Source organism: Crocodylus siamensis, chromosome 12 (genome assembly GCF_052110815.1).
Source record: "Crocodylus siamensis isolate JL-2025a chromosome 12, ASM5211081v1, whole genome shotgun sequence".
Classification (NCBI taxonomy): Eukaryota; Metazoa; Chordata; order Crocodylia; family Crocodylidae; genus Crocodylus; species Crocodylus siamensis.
In genome coordinates this window covers 38,231,940-38,246,240 of record NC_143406.1, presented here as the reverse complement: position 1 = coordinate 38,246,240, position 14,301 = coordinate 38,231,940, and the positions used below count along the sequence as shown (strand labels likewise).

At 41.2% G+C, this 14,301-nt stretch overlaps 1 protein-coding gene across 2 annotated transcripts in view; it reads right to left on the bottom strand.

Annotated features, from left to right (window-relative positions):
- Window positions 1–14,301, bottom strand: part of CYTH3 (cytohesin 3) — a 105,544-nt gene that overhangs the window by 15,850 nt on the left and 75,393 nt on the right. For both annotated transcript variants that reach the window (XM_090024629.1, XM_090024630.1), the window contains 5 exons: window positions 13,868–14,016; window positions 13,038–13,149; window positions 1,842–1,918; window positions 1,682–1,753; window positions 1,400–1,554 (listed from right to left, as the gene is read on the bottom strand). In XM_090024629.1, coding sequence (XP_089880755.1) covers window positions 1,400–1,554; window positions 1,682–1,753; window positions 1,842–1,918; window positions 13,038–13,149; window positions 13,868–14,016 — 565 coding nt within the window. The remainder of the gene's footprint in view (window positions 1–1,399; window positions 1,555–1,681; window positions 1,754–1,841; window positions 1,919–13,037; window positions 13,150–13,867; window positions 14,017–14,301) is intronic.

Sequence of the window (14,301 nt, the reverse complement as noted above, 5' to 3'; positions counted from 1 at the left end):
CGCCAGCTTGTGACCATTATTCCTGGTCACTCCTGGCAGTGCTCGGGGGAACAGGGACTCCCCCAGTGCCTGCTGGTCCCCCCTGACTAGTTTATAACAGGCCACTAGATCCCCCCTCAGCCTTCTCTTTTGGAGGCTGAACAGGTTCAGGTCCCTCAGCCTCTCCTCATAGGGCCTGCCCTGCTGTCCCCTGATCATGCGAGTGGCCTCCTCTGGACCCTCTCCATGCTGTCCACATCCCTCTTGAAGTGCAGCGCCCAGAACTGGACGCAGCACTCCAACTGCGGCCTGACCAGTGCTAGTTACAGCTCCTCTACCCCCTTTGAAAGCAATTGAAGGGTATGTCTGTCCATACCCAGAAAGAGTACATAGCTGTAACAGGATGGTAAAGGAACACTTATTTAAACAAAACAGAAAAGAAAAGAAAAAAAGAAAATCAGCAATGGGGTTTTCAGCTAACAGAGGAATATGAATTTAGTAAGAAGGTTTGTGCTCTTATCTTGAAAGTTCTTTCTCTCCAGAAGTCTACTTCTACCTAAAGAAGTTGTGAAATCACTATCTGTGGAAGCTTTCTAGAGCAGGTTAGACAGACACTTGGCTGGCATGATTTAGTCAGGAATGATTCTGCTTTGAGCAGGGAGCTGAACTAGATGACCTTGAGAGAGCTCCTCCAGCCCTATGTTCCTATAATCCTGTCTTAAAAGTGTCTACCTGCTTTCAGCCTCTAAGGGAAAGGCAAGCTGTGAACATGTTGAATGTATATGCCACTAAGTCTATGGTTTAGCAGATGTAAGAGGGTTGTACACAAAGGTTTCTCTTGCTTGCTACCAATTTGGTTCAGTACGTTTTGATACAAATGCAAGTTACCCTCCCATCAGCCAACCACATCCATTCCATCTGCGATTTGGTCATTTCCACAGTTCCAGTTTTAATGCAAGTGTCTAGTAGTTGGGAAGGGGAAGAAATGCCAGAAATGTTCAATAATTTATATAGTTTTTTAAATAATTTTATATTTTTCCATTGGACATCAGTAAGTCCCTAATATGGAGGTGAAAATATGATTCATGAAAGGGCTTGTACATGCTAATAAACATCATTGCTCAGCAGAAAAAGTAGTACTTTCCCAATCTTCATGTTCAGTTCATAAAACCTAGAACAGCAGCAACACAGGACATTTCTTTAGGACTGGTCACTAGTGAGGTTACTGCACCTTGGCCCAGCAATACCTTGCAGCTAGTCATTAATCTTTAAGACAGACCCTTTGTGCCTAGCCATTGTTTAAACATTTTAAGAAAAGTTAGTTAGTACAGCAAAATGTTTCAACACGCTACTCAGAAAGGAATTTATGTACAATTTCCACTTCAGCAAATCTGAGAGCTAGTGGAGACTTTGAACTTACTTAATAGATTTGATCCATTCTTCTTTCTCTTCTGGGGTGGGAGCAGATATCCTGTACACAACATGGTTGCCTTCTACCACTCTCCCATCAGCTTCCGTTTTACAGGCTTTAATTACTTGACCTTTGTGGCTAGGGTTATAAAGCTCAAAGCAATTCTGAAGACAGAGAAATGATTTTAAATAAGAACTAAAATGTGGAATTAGAGCTTTAATCTAAGTAGATATCATATAAAGACCTTATTTACTATGTTCCTTAAAAAGAAGCAAAAAATAACATCCTTACTGGTTTCCTAGGATCTTCAACTTCTCTTATGCTAAGGTTTTCCAAAGGAATAATTCCTCTAGGTTCTTTGTCCTAAAAGGATAGAAAAAGTAGTACATTATTATTCAGTTATTTTCTAAAATTACAGATTCTCTCTCTGAGAGAACACACACATACTTACTGTTGTGTATTCAAAATAATACAGGCAATTATCAGTCAGAATAAACCATCTCCGTTTCCATGTTTTCACTCTTCCCCCTATAAATAGAAGGCACCACTAAATTAAAATTGTTTTCTTATCAAGGCTCTGGATGAGGGATAAGAGTAATTTAGTCTTGTTACTTAATATTTAATGGTTTTCAAAATAAGGTTTAAATGCTTAGTTAAAAATGGATAAGGCACAGATGAATTAAGGTTAAAGGAATTTAAGTGTTACTGTAACTGAAGGTCAGAAGTAGTTAAATTATACTGTGAATAAGTCATAAAAAGTAGGTCTGGGAGGAAATTCAGGAGGTGATCTACTCCAGTCCCTTGCTCAAGACAGGATCATCCCTGTCTAAACCATTGTAGATAATTGTTTGTATAACCTGCTCTTTAAAACATCCAAGGATGGAGATTCCAGTCTCTTCTAGGTTGCCTGTTTCAAAGCTTAGCCAACCTCATGGGAGAACATTCTTCCCAATATCCAACCTAAATTTCCACTGCTGCAATATAAGACTGCTACTCCTTAGCCCATCTCCAGCACCCACAGTGAAAAGTCTATGGCCATGCTCTTTACAACTACTCCTCTGGTATTTTACAAGTACATGTCAAAACAGTAGAGGTGCAGTGATACATTGGTCTGATATTGGATTGGTACTGATATAAAGAAAATTGTCTAAATTGGATATTGGCCCGATAGGGCCAATAATTTGGCTGATAAATGACTGGGCTGCATGTAGCTGCAGCACAGCACGGAGCAGAGCCAGCAGCGTGGGGAGCTGCCTCCAGCTGGTAAGTCAGAAGGGGAGGGAAGGGGCATGGGGGGACAAATCAACACTCCTACGGTTAGGGAGAGGGCAGAGGCAGCCGGTGCCCAGCTGGGGCAGAGGGAGATGTGGGACAGAGGTGCAGCTCATGGGGTGGTGGTAGCTCCCACCGTTGCTTGCACCCTGGGATGGCAGGGGGGCGGTGCCCCCAGATCTGCAAGGTGCAGGGTGGAGCCAGAGCTGGCGCTGTGTGGGGCTTTTCTTGCCAGGGGCTGGGCTCAGAGCAGGCTCCGGCGGCACTGGGGGGAGGCTGCAGCCACCCCAAATTTTGATGCAGCTCCACTCCTAGCCCCATGCCACCAGCCAGTGCAGCCCCGGCTGAATGCCCCGCCTCTATCCAAGCACTGGGGAAAGCCAGGGCTGCGCCAGCGGTAGCACAGGGCTGGGAGCAGAGCTGCAGCAAAATCTGGGGTGGCTGCAGCCTCCTCCCAGTGCTGCCAGAGCTCACTCCAAGCCCAGTCCTTGCGAAGAAGAGCCCCACGCAGCTCCGGCTCCAGCTCCACCCCACAGCTGCAGTCTATACTGCACCAAGCAGATTCAGGGGCATATGCCCCCCCACTCTCCTGGGATGCAAGCAAGCAGCCTTGATCTGTGCCCCCATGCCCCTTCCCTCCCCCTCCCCTTTCACCACACCAGATTTACCACCTGATGGCAGCTGTATCAGATATCAGATTGGTATTGGCCGACAAGCCTCTTTAAATATTGGCTATCAGTATCAGCCCCCCAAACTCTCTATCAGTGCACCCCTAAAAAAGAGTATTTTTGGAACAGGTCTGTTCCTCTGTGTGTTTTCATATCTGCTTTGGTTATGGACAAGAATATGGGATATAGGGGCCATCTTCCTATCTGCAGTGCAGACAATACCACTTGGAAGAGGGAACTGGATCATCAACAGATCTTTTAATAAGGTTCCATATGTAGAACAAGAGTTTGTCCTCATTTAGATCAATGCAAGACTAGGATATAACTAATTTGACATCCCATGCTCACAAAGATGTATGAATCATTAAAAGCCCTACTTGACTTTCAGATTTTAAGATGAGGGCATGTGATTATTGACTGCAAATTATTTTACTTACAAGCAAAGCATATGTGAAGCAGCGCCAGATAAATGTAGAACTTCCCAATACCCTGTTATACTTGTTCTTCAGAACAGAACCACAGTTTTAACTTCAAATAGCACTTCTTGGTATAATATGAAGCTGAGTGAGGTTAATTTTCTTGTTCAGTTAGTTAAGCATAATAGAGCTATATTATAAATAAGGATTTTCTCATTTTTTCTTAGAGGTGCACCAATACATCGGTCCCATATCAGATGAGCACCGCTATGAGGAAAATTGAGAGTATCAGCAATCAGTTTTTTTGTCTGATATGGCTGATAATGTGGCTAATAAATGCCCCATGCATGCGCACAGCCACAGCATGCACACGGCCAGCAGCACAGCTCGGCGGCATGGAGAGCAGCAGGGTCCGGCTGGTAAGTCTGTTCTGGGGGAAGGGGTGAGAAGGGAGGGAAGGGGTGTGGGGAGAGGGCAGATCAAGTCCCCTGCAGTGAGGGAGGGAGTGGGGCTGGGGCAGAAGCTGCCAGCTGGGATGGAACAGAGTCCAGGATGGATCCATGGCTCATCCAGGTGGGGAAGGGGAGGGCAGATCCAGCCATTGTGCACACCTGGGAGGCCATGGGGTGGGGGAGCATCTGCCCCCATATCTGTGCACCCCAAAATTCACTGTAGCCCCCACCCCAGCATTACCACCTCCCAACCACAGTGCAGCCTGGCCCAGCCCTGCATCGGGAAGAGTCCAGCGCCACCCCATCCCTAGTTCGCAGTGGCAGCCCATCCTCACCCTGTGCACAGATACGGGGACACACGCCTCTCCAGGGTATGCACAGCAGTAAGAGTCACACCCCCCACTATGCACCCTGCATGAGCTGCAACTCCATCCCACACCCCACCCCACCCCAGCTGGAAAACACCTGCCTCTGCCCCAACCCAACCCCACTCCCTCCCTCACCGCAGGGGCCTTCATCTGCCCCCCCCATGCCCATTCTCTCCCCCACCCCTTCCCCCACAGCACTTACCAGCTAGACCCAGCTGCTCTCCATGCTGCTGGGATGCATATCGGAATCAGACAGGTATTGGCTAATATGGCTTGTTAAAAATTGGGATTTGGTATTGGCCAAAAAAATCTCTATCAGTGCACCCCTCATTTTTCTTACAATTGTTGATGTCATACTGTATGGAACTTTTTCTCCTAAGGGCACATATTAAATTACCTCTTCCCTTTAACTTTTGTATTATGCTAGAGGTTTTTTCCCCCGCACAATTGCATTATTTTTAAAGTCAGTTTTCAGGAAAGACAAATGCAGATAATGTATTCTCATTTTAGTAATAACCAAACATAGTTCCACAAAAGTTAAAATGATTTCAGGGTTATGTCATCACCTGTGCATCAACCATTCATCAGCAATTTAATCTCATTACTTTGTATTCTCAATAGCCTTGATCTCATTACTGAATACAGTGAGCACAAAAATCTCATTAACGCATGAACCATCACCCAGGGGGCTAATCATCTTAAAGTAATCACAAAACTAAATCCAGGATACAGACTAAGTTTTATTTGTAGCTCCCCCTTACTCAAGAAAGCTGCTTTTTTGTTTACCATTAAATAGATCTTTGGCTAGAGAACAATTCTAGGAATAGCTTGGATATCCGGGAACTTTATGTAACCAGCCTGTTGGATTTTTGTGTTTTAGACTGGGTATTATTATGTGTCATATCCCGCTTTGGCTGGTTACATTAGGTAATTCAGTGCATTGTCTGCATTTACTCAACAAGTTACATTTCCATCATACACACACCCAGTTTAAGAAAAACTCAACCTGGAAGTGGGACAGAAAGTGGGAGTGATAAAACAATGAGGCAGGAAAGTAAAGTAGTGTAAAATGCAGTAACCATGACACAGTGAATGGTATGGTGAGCTTAATATATGCATTGGGATCAGCAATCTTAAATTATTAATTATTTATTAGTGACTCCCATTGACTTGGGTAAGAGTTGGACCATGTCTCAGGAGGAGTTTGAGTAGTGGAAAAAACGACATCTGCTTTTGCCTGACTCAATTGTGGCTCCAAGAATAAGCATCAGGTAAGACAACAAAATTAAGAGAACAGCTGCAGCTCACTGTTCCTTGTCATATAACATTTTTCATAATATGTAATATAAGTTTCCATTAGTTCAGCACTGAATGTATTCTGTAGCTACATATTTGTGTGTCTAGACCAAGTACACAGGGAGATTCTATGGGACAGATGGTGATATGGCAAAATGGAGAGGAAGACATTGTGTTTCAAAATACAAACTGGTTACCACTAACAGAGACAGTGAACAAAGGGATAATTCATAAACTGTTATACAAGGTTAGATTTGAATAAGTAAGATCAGAACCACATATTTATAAGAAGGCCTGTACAAAAGCAGGCACAGCAAGCTTAAAAAGCACTGGTAGTATCTGGAATTCAGTAAGTGACTTACTTAACAACAGAACAGATCAGACCCTTTCCAAACAATCAATCCTTTGCTGGAAATGACCAATTCATCAAAACTGAAACTTCTGATGTGAATGTATCAGTTTTGATGAAAATTTTGTTGTGAAACTTTTCTCAGTCCTACGGTGGGATTTCTGATGGGAAGCAGGAAAGCAAATAGACAGCCCAGCCAGGGTAGCTGGGGCACCCTACCCAGGATGTAGGTTCAAGAGCCCAGTTAAATCAGGCAGTGCTTAGACTTGAATTTAGATCTCCCACATCTCCCCTGAACTACTGTATGTTTTTCTCTCACCCAAAAACCCATAAAACTTTTGTTCTAGTGCAAAATAGGAAAGTTATTGCTCGGTGAGAAATCATTTCCTGGTCAGCCCTACTTACCAATATGGGCCAGCTTCTATGCCATTTGATAATGAAAATCCTGGAGTGTATTTTGCACTCCTCAGTTCAGCAGGTCAATCAACAGTACCCAACATACAATGTACATTTGAAGATATCATTCTAGGCTATAAAAGCAGGGTCTGGTCAGCATGATTATACTGATCATAACATCATACTTCAGATTACAGGCTAAGGATTAACTATGGCACAAAAACATTTTTCTCTGTGGTTCTGAATATCTAAGGCTCCCAATGGTGAGAAAGGATATGATTATCCCTGCTTTAAGTCCCACTCTGGCTGTCAGTTTAAAAAAAATAAACCAGAAAAACAACAAAAAAAAACATTTAAAAGGAATTAATCTGTCAGAAGAGGATTTGGAAAATACCATATGAAACCATAATATTTAAAGAACAGAGAGTTAAGAACTAGAAGCACAAAAAGTTGTGCAGTGTTTATTAGCAACTTAAAAAACTTAAAAGTTCTTAATATTACCAAAGCATCAAGATAAATTAGTTATGTATCAAAGGAAGTACCAAAAAGTTAGGCAGTTTGTACAGCAATTTTAGCATTATGTGCCACTCAATCAAGAAGTTGTAGAGGAATTAAAAGTGACAAAAATGAATATTTAAAAAAATGAACTTCACAAATAATTTTGAATAACCCATTTCAGTTCAGTGAATTAGAAAGCCTCAGAAGCTGATTCAACAGCTAAAGCAGTGCACAGTGATTGAGCCAAGTTTAGGTTTCCACACACAAGAAAAAGTTTACCCAACAAAAAAATTACTGCATAAGTTTAAAATCACATCATTCTCAAAAAAAAACCTGATCTATTTGAAAAAGTATCACGGGCCAGTAAACACTAGTTGCATTCAGGGGAGTGGAGGACAAAAAACATCCTCTTGAGGAGAACCATGGGGGACAAATACCAGGTACAGAGTAGGCCAGGAAGTTTGGGTCCTTCCCTGAATGTGTTAAAATTCGTCTATTGATCACAGCTATGTGTTTCTTCTGGTTAGTAAAATACCAGGTTTCAAAGGACCTGTTTTCCCCCCTAATCAGAACAGTATGAGATTCAAGCCATTAATTGCAATTCATTGACTGTAAAATTTTAGCACCAGACATTGATTCAACTATTTGCCAAGAGAGGATTTTGGAAAAAAGGATAATGCCCCAGGAATGCTCTCCACAGATGTCCATTATCCAGCTTTAAACTCTTAAAATGGGAGGTGTTGTACCAACACCTTTATTTGGCTCCTTATTAATCCTCATGCAAGTCTTCAGCACAAATCAAAAGCTAATGTCTCAAGCTGGTATGAGTGATATTTGGTTAAATTCACTATGCTACAGATCCTTTGCTTGCAGCATGCACCAAAGGTGGCCAAACTTCCCAGCCCTTCTAGCCACAATCAAAATCTTGGGACAGCTGACAGCCACAGTTTTTTTCTTTTCATCAGTTCTGATGCTTGGATTTGGCAGGATTTATTTATTAATACAAAATCACCTCTGAACAGTGCACCACAGGCAAATCCCACAAACGAGAATGTTCTGCAGACTTTATAGACCTTTGCATTTTGGGGGCAGACAAACTTTACAAAAAGCACACCAAGACACATCTTTCCCCAGGCAAGACAACCGAAAAGAGCAGCATTACGTGCAAGAGGAAAGAAAAGGGCAAACACCACATTTAAAAGCAAAACAAAAAGCACCGGCTTGATACCTTCAGTGGCTTTCTTCTGCTCTAATCTCCTTTTCTGGAAAATACCTCTTCCATCTTCAGGTTTAAAACAAATATGAGAATAACTGATCGCTTGAGCTTTTTTTCTATCTGCTTGAATCAACCCCTTAATATTTTGATCCTAATGAATGTTACAGTGTTTAAATCCTATTTAAATTTAGGCAGACTTCACTCATTTATTAATAATACACCGCTTCCTACAAAAAGTGAGTTAATGCTACTCCAACAATGGGAGTCAAGATCTCTTTCTCTAATATGCTGCTATTGCTATTCAAGCCTCCTGGCAACAAGACAAAAAAAAATCATCAAGCTATTATTGGTCACTGTATCCACACCTCTACAGCTCACAAACTAGCAGAAACATTTGTCTGCCCCAGAGTGCTTACTGACAAAACTCAGTCCCTCCAAGGAACAGGAGGCCTTACATATTTGTAGTCTGATTCATAGGAAGATTCCTGGGATGTTTCATTTCCCTATCCAATTAACCCTTTTGTTGTGGGTGTTTCAAGGGCAGTGCCCTTCAGTTTAATGTAGGCTTTTACCACTGGGACTCCAGTACAACCAGTTCTTGAGAAGGTACAACACACTGTACCCTGGGTGACTGGTGCTGCCTTAGTCAGGAGGGCATGTGCCCCCCCCAGCACATGCCCTCCCACATTAGTGAGTGGGGGCAGGGGGGAGGGGGCCCCCTGTGGCTGACTACACCAATTGGAAAGTGGCTGTGGCACTCCTGGAAGTGGCTGCGACGCTCCTGCTCCCCAGCCGGTGCTCACAAGGGGGGCACAGGCCCTCCCGCCTGTCTTCCCTGACCGCTGCCAGAGCGGGGAGCGTGGCCTGTCAGGGGGTGCACCCCCATGCACCCCCTATGCGTTGCTACTGCACTGTACTGAGCCCACGTGCCACTGAAGGAGCATTTGGAGATAACTGGAGGCTTTTATTGACTTTTAGGAATCTTTATTCTTTCATTCCCTTTCTTTCCTCTTTTATCACAGCTCCCATGCTTCTTTCGTTGACTATTTCTTTTGTAATCAGTGCTATAGCACTCCCTCTACACAGCTTCCCTTTGCCACTAAAAGTTATTTGGATAAGAAAAGGTCATGGTGCTTGTTATGTGCTTATACTCAGTCCCATCTCCAAACAATGTATTTGGCAGGGTGGTATTTTTTAAATTAAATATTTTTAAAGTCAAACTACTTAGCTCCATCTAAAAATCCAAATCTATTTTCATTCTGAAGACAATGTATTTACTTTTCCTTTTATCTTTGACAAATGTATCTCCTTTATTAGCTGTTTATCAAAATTAGCAAGTACAGCACTTAGGGTGTATAGTGCAGAACGAGCAGACTGATTAGGCTGTGATTATCTTCTGCAAGATCTAGTCCTGCTGTAAAAGTCTGTTCCTTGGAATTATTGTAAATTATTGTAAATGGGTCACAACTGCTGAAGGTAAACTCACTACATACGCCAATATTCTGCAGGTGCGTTTTTACATCTATTTGAGATCTAAAATAGTCTCAAATTTTAAATTTTACAATCTCCATAGAAAATATTAAGATATAATAAATCATTTAAAATAATTAGTTGTGTAACAATCTTATTAGGAAAAAGCAGTTTTATGTTCTGTGAAATATTTCTACTTTCTGGATTTCCTTGTCCTAAAAAAATCTTTTCAGCTGAGGTGGACAATATCACATGCTGTTAAAATAATAATATACATTAACTGAAAAGTCCTCTTTCAAATTCTGTCATTTATGAATACCATGCCTGTTAAACTAGTTCATGCCCTCAAGCATGAACAGGAAGAGGCTTTGCTTTTTTTAGCTGGGAAGACAAAGAGGGTATCTGAGGATTTTACTGTGTTTATAGAATCTGCAGCTGAAGTAATGGAGACAACCTCCCTGCCCTGCGTTCTAAGGGTACACTACCAAAAGGTGCTTAACGCCTTCAACTCCTACAGACTTCATTGCTTAGTACCTAGAAGTACCAGGCTCTAAATTAGCACTCTCACTGATGGTTTTTTTTTCACTGCACTGCACGATGTGACTCCCTACTGTCTTGACGGGATCATCCAAATACTTAATATATCAGAAAATCATAGTATTATAGAAAAGCAGGGCTGGAAGGGATCTCGCAGGATGTTATCTAATCCAACCTCTTGCTCAAGGTAGGCACATCCCTATCCAAAACACCCTATACAAGTGCTTGTCTAATCTAGTCCTAAAACTACACTAACAACCCTGTCACACAACTAAAAGGCACATAGCCCAAGGACACCAAGAACATGTTATATCAGCATTGCCAGACAACTTGGGACCATTTTCATTTCTCTTCAATTGACAATTGCTAACACAGAAATCAAACAAATGGGTGAGTAGTGGCTAATGGACATCACTGAGATTCAGAGTGGTATGAGCTTCTGAAGACTCCAGTATACTTTGAGGACGTATCTGACAAAGCATCTGACAAAGTAGGTTGTTGCCTATGAAAGCTCATGCCTCTCTGAACCAGTTAGTCTCTAACCAGATGTGCAGGGACATGCACTTGCAGCAGAAAAGAGTGCTTTTTTTTGCTACAAGGATGCAGCCTAAAATGCCATCCTGCCTTCTGCATGACTTCAAACTAACAGGGCTATCTCAGGGCCTGTTCAGATTAACATGGCACCATCAACCAATCAGTTCAAAAGATTTCAAAACTAATATTAATACATCGTGTGATAAGGCTATACCAGGTGTTATACCTGGAAGCATTCTGTCTACAGTGCACAAAAAATATGGAGGACATCTGCAGTAGCTACAACTGCTATACCCTCTCCCAGGGTACAATATGTATGTGCTAGCCTCAGTTTCTAGTTGGTATAGACAGGGTGGGAATGAAGCTCTGCTTCCAACACACATCACTCACTGGCTGTTTGCAGACATTAAAAAAAACAAAACAAACCAAACCACACTTTACCAGAAGAAACAGCTCGTTACCTTGACCTCGCTCCACAGCATCTGTGTAGATTGAGCACTTCAGCAGGGCTTTTTGGCACTTTTATCTAAAGCTGAGTCAATCAGCTCTTAGATAAGAGCACCAAAAAAGCCTCACCAAAGCACTCAATCTATACAGACATTAGGCAAGCCGAGTCCAAGTAACCTGCTGTCTCTTCTGGGCATGTGCTGGGCTCAGCGCGGGAGTGCACCAAGTTTAAATAAAGCACAGTCTTTTGGGAGTTTTTTTTACCGTCTGCAAGCAGTCAGAGCTGTGTCTAGTGCTGCTGGCTGCTCCTTAAGTCACCCTTTGCTTTCTTCTCTCAAATGTGGTTCTGTTTATATACAAAGCAAGGTTCTCTGCACACGAGCAGAGCCAGAATCTAGATCTGAAATGGCAGCGAATATTGGTCTTTAAATCAATGTTTTAAATAAAAGTTAGAACCAAGTTTTGACACCTGTTCAAAACACAACTCCCTCCACCCACCCTTTGCTAGCTATCTCACTAAGCCCGATGGATAAGCAAGTCGCATCAACTTCAAAGAGGTCCATAAACAAGAGGCTGAGCAGTCTGTACTTCAGCACCAGCACACTACAAAGTGCCAAAGGATCTGGGACCCTAAACTCTTGGGGTGTTTTTATATGTAGCTAAAATAAACTAACAATAAAAACTCCACAGGAAAATGAATATAGAACAGCTAGTCGTTTGGCAATGTATGCTTCAAATGTAAAAAGTTTTGTTTAAAATAAGCCTTTCAACATACTGAGATGAACTTTACGGACAAGGAACAAAACATGCTACAGAATGTGTGTTATTAGTGCAAGATAACTGTTCCTCTTCACTGCAAGAAAGCTCCCTTCTCACTGTGCACCTCAGTGCATGGGGAGAATGCCAGCCTTCATTTTACTGCTTTACAAAAGAACATTTTCTTCTTTTACAAAAGACATTTGGAATGAGTGAATGCCTAAACTCCTGGTTTTGTGTGTGTGTGCAGAGTCCCACTGAGAATAAAGTTAGTGACCTTAAGTGAAAAAGTACAGCACTACAATAAACTAAACGGGTTTAGAAAATGAACAGAAAGAGGAGGAAAAATGAAAAAAAGAATGAGCAACTGAACAAGGAGGCTGGAAAGCCATCAGGTACATACCTCCTAATGCAGAATAAGCAGAGACAGCCAGTCACAGAACAGAAAGGTGATAGGTCATAGGCCATAAGGAAAACAAGAAGGCACATTTAAACCACTCATTAAAAATCATAGCCAAAACCAAACCAACAGAAACTCACAAATAATATGGAAAAATAAAGACATACAAAAATACCTATTTGAAGATAAAAGCACTGTTTTTTGCACAGAAAACTAAGTTTAAACTATCACACAGTTTTCTGGAATAGTTTTATGGACTTAATTGTAATTTATCAGTCACTGGCATTTGTGAATAGTAAAAAGAGCTTCCTCTCTGCTACTGAGGTTTCAGATTCAAATATAAGAAATCAAACTCCACTCCAAAATTTGAGTGACAACCTAGCTAATTCTGGGGTATAAAACAAGAAGTAACTCCACAAAGCTGTGTAAAAGAGTTACTACTTTTTAGATTTTTTTTTTAGATAGGAATTAATATAATTTAATCCTATTACACCTACAGCAAAGCAGTTAGGGAAGCAAACATACCACTGATACACAAAGCAAGGTATTGGGAAAGTTGCTTTTGTACTAACCTAATTTCAGCAGCCAACCTTCTCTATCTGGATTGAAAAATGTGTGCGTCAGGTCATTCCCATCATCCTCTGGAATTTTAAATGGCTCGTTTTTAATACTTTCATACAAATTCTGAAATGAAGGAGAAAATAAGTGCAGTAATGCAAACATACTAGCGCCAATGCTTCCAAGAGATTCTGTTACCACTTCTCAGACTGTGGATGTTAAAAAACCCAGACTATAAACCATAGAAAATGGATCCACTCATCCTCTATGTGTTTGCTACAAGTTGACAAATATAATAATTAAAAATAGAGTTTTTTGTAAATAGGCGTCCCTCTCAATATTTAATATGTATTTCACAATACAGAAATAGCTTTCCTTATAAAGTCTGGCACTCCTATTTACAGAGTTTTCAGACTTTCAAACAATTCTTTGTTCGGCACAAGTTTTACAGATGGAATTTGTTTTTTGAAAAATAGTAGACTTTATCACTACATGGTACAGAGATAATTTTTCAATAGAACTTCACTGTTACATTCCTTTTCACTGGTTTTCCCCCTTCCTATTTTTACCCATGTTTAACTTCATATCAAATAGAAAAAAGATATTGTTGCGGAAGAATCAGTATTTTTTAAGACGTCAAAGAAGTTACTTGTAAGTGACATCAAGTGCTTCTCCCTCTCAAGTCTCAAGTGAGAGAGTAAACTACAAACCTATGACTCTGGGCAGCACCCCACAAAATAATCTTGATACTGTCCTGGACAAACCAATCAGAGAATGTTGCACTTGCTTTTCAGCTGCAAGTCAAAATGGTAAATCAACACTTAGTCACCTTAATGCAACTTACCCGTAGCAATTCTTCTGGAAGGTCTCCTCCTTCATTAATGCCACGATTCATAGATATAAACCTTTCCACTGTTGGTTTATCTCTTACATTATGGTTGTGCAGACTGGTATTTAACATAATGATAGCAAATGATAGCACATAGCATGTATCTGAAATAAGACAATGACAGGAATAGTTGCTCTGTGAATTGTGCTACACTGGTAATTTCCCAGTGTATATCATTTTGAATAGCAAAGGAAGAGATGTATGTGGCCAAACCCCCAAAAATCTACACAGAAGAAATCTCAGGTTTTGAGGTAAGAAGTATGTAAACCCTAAAAAGGAAAAAAATACCTAAAGACCTAGACGACAAGCCAACAGAGGGAAAACTTTTGAATATCTCTCAGATCAGCATTTTAAAAAATGCAATATTTCATAATGAAAAATCTTTAGTA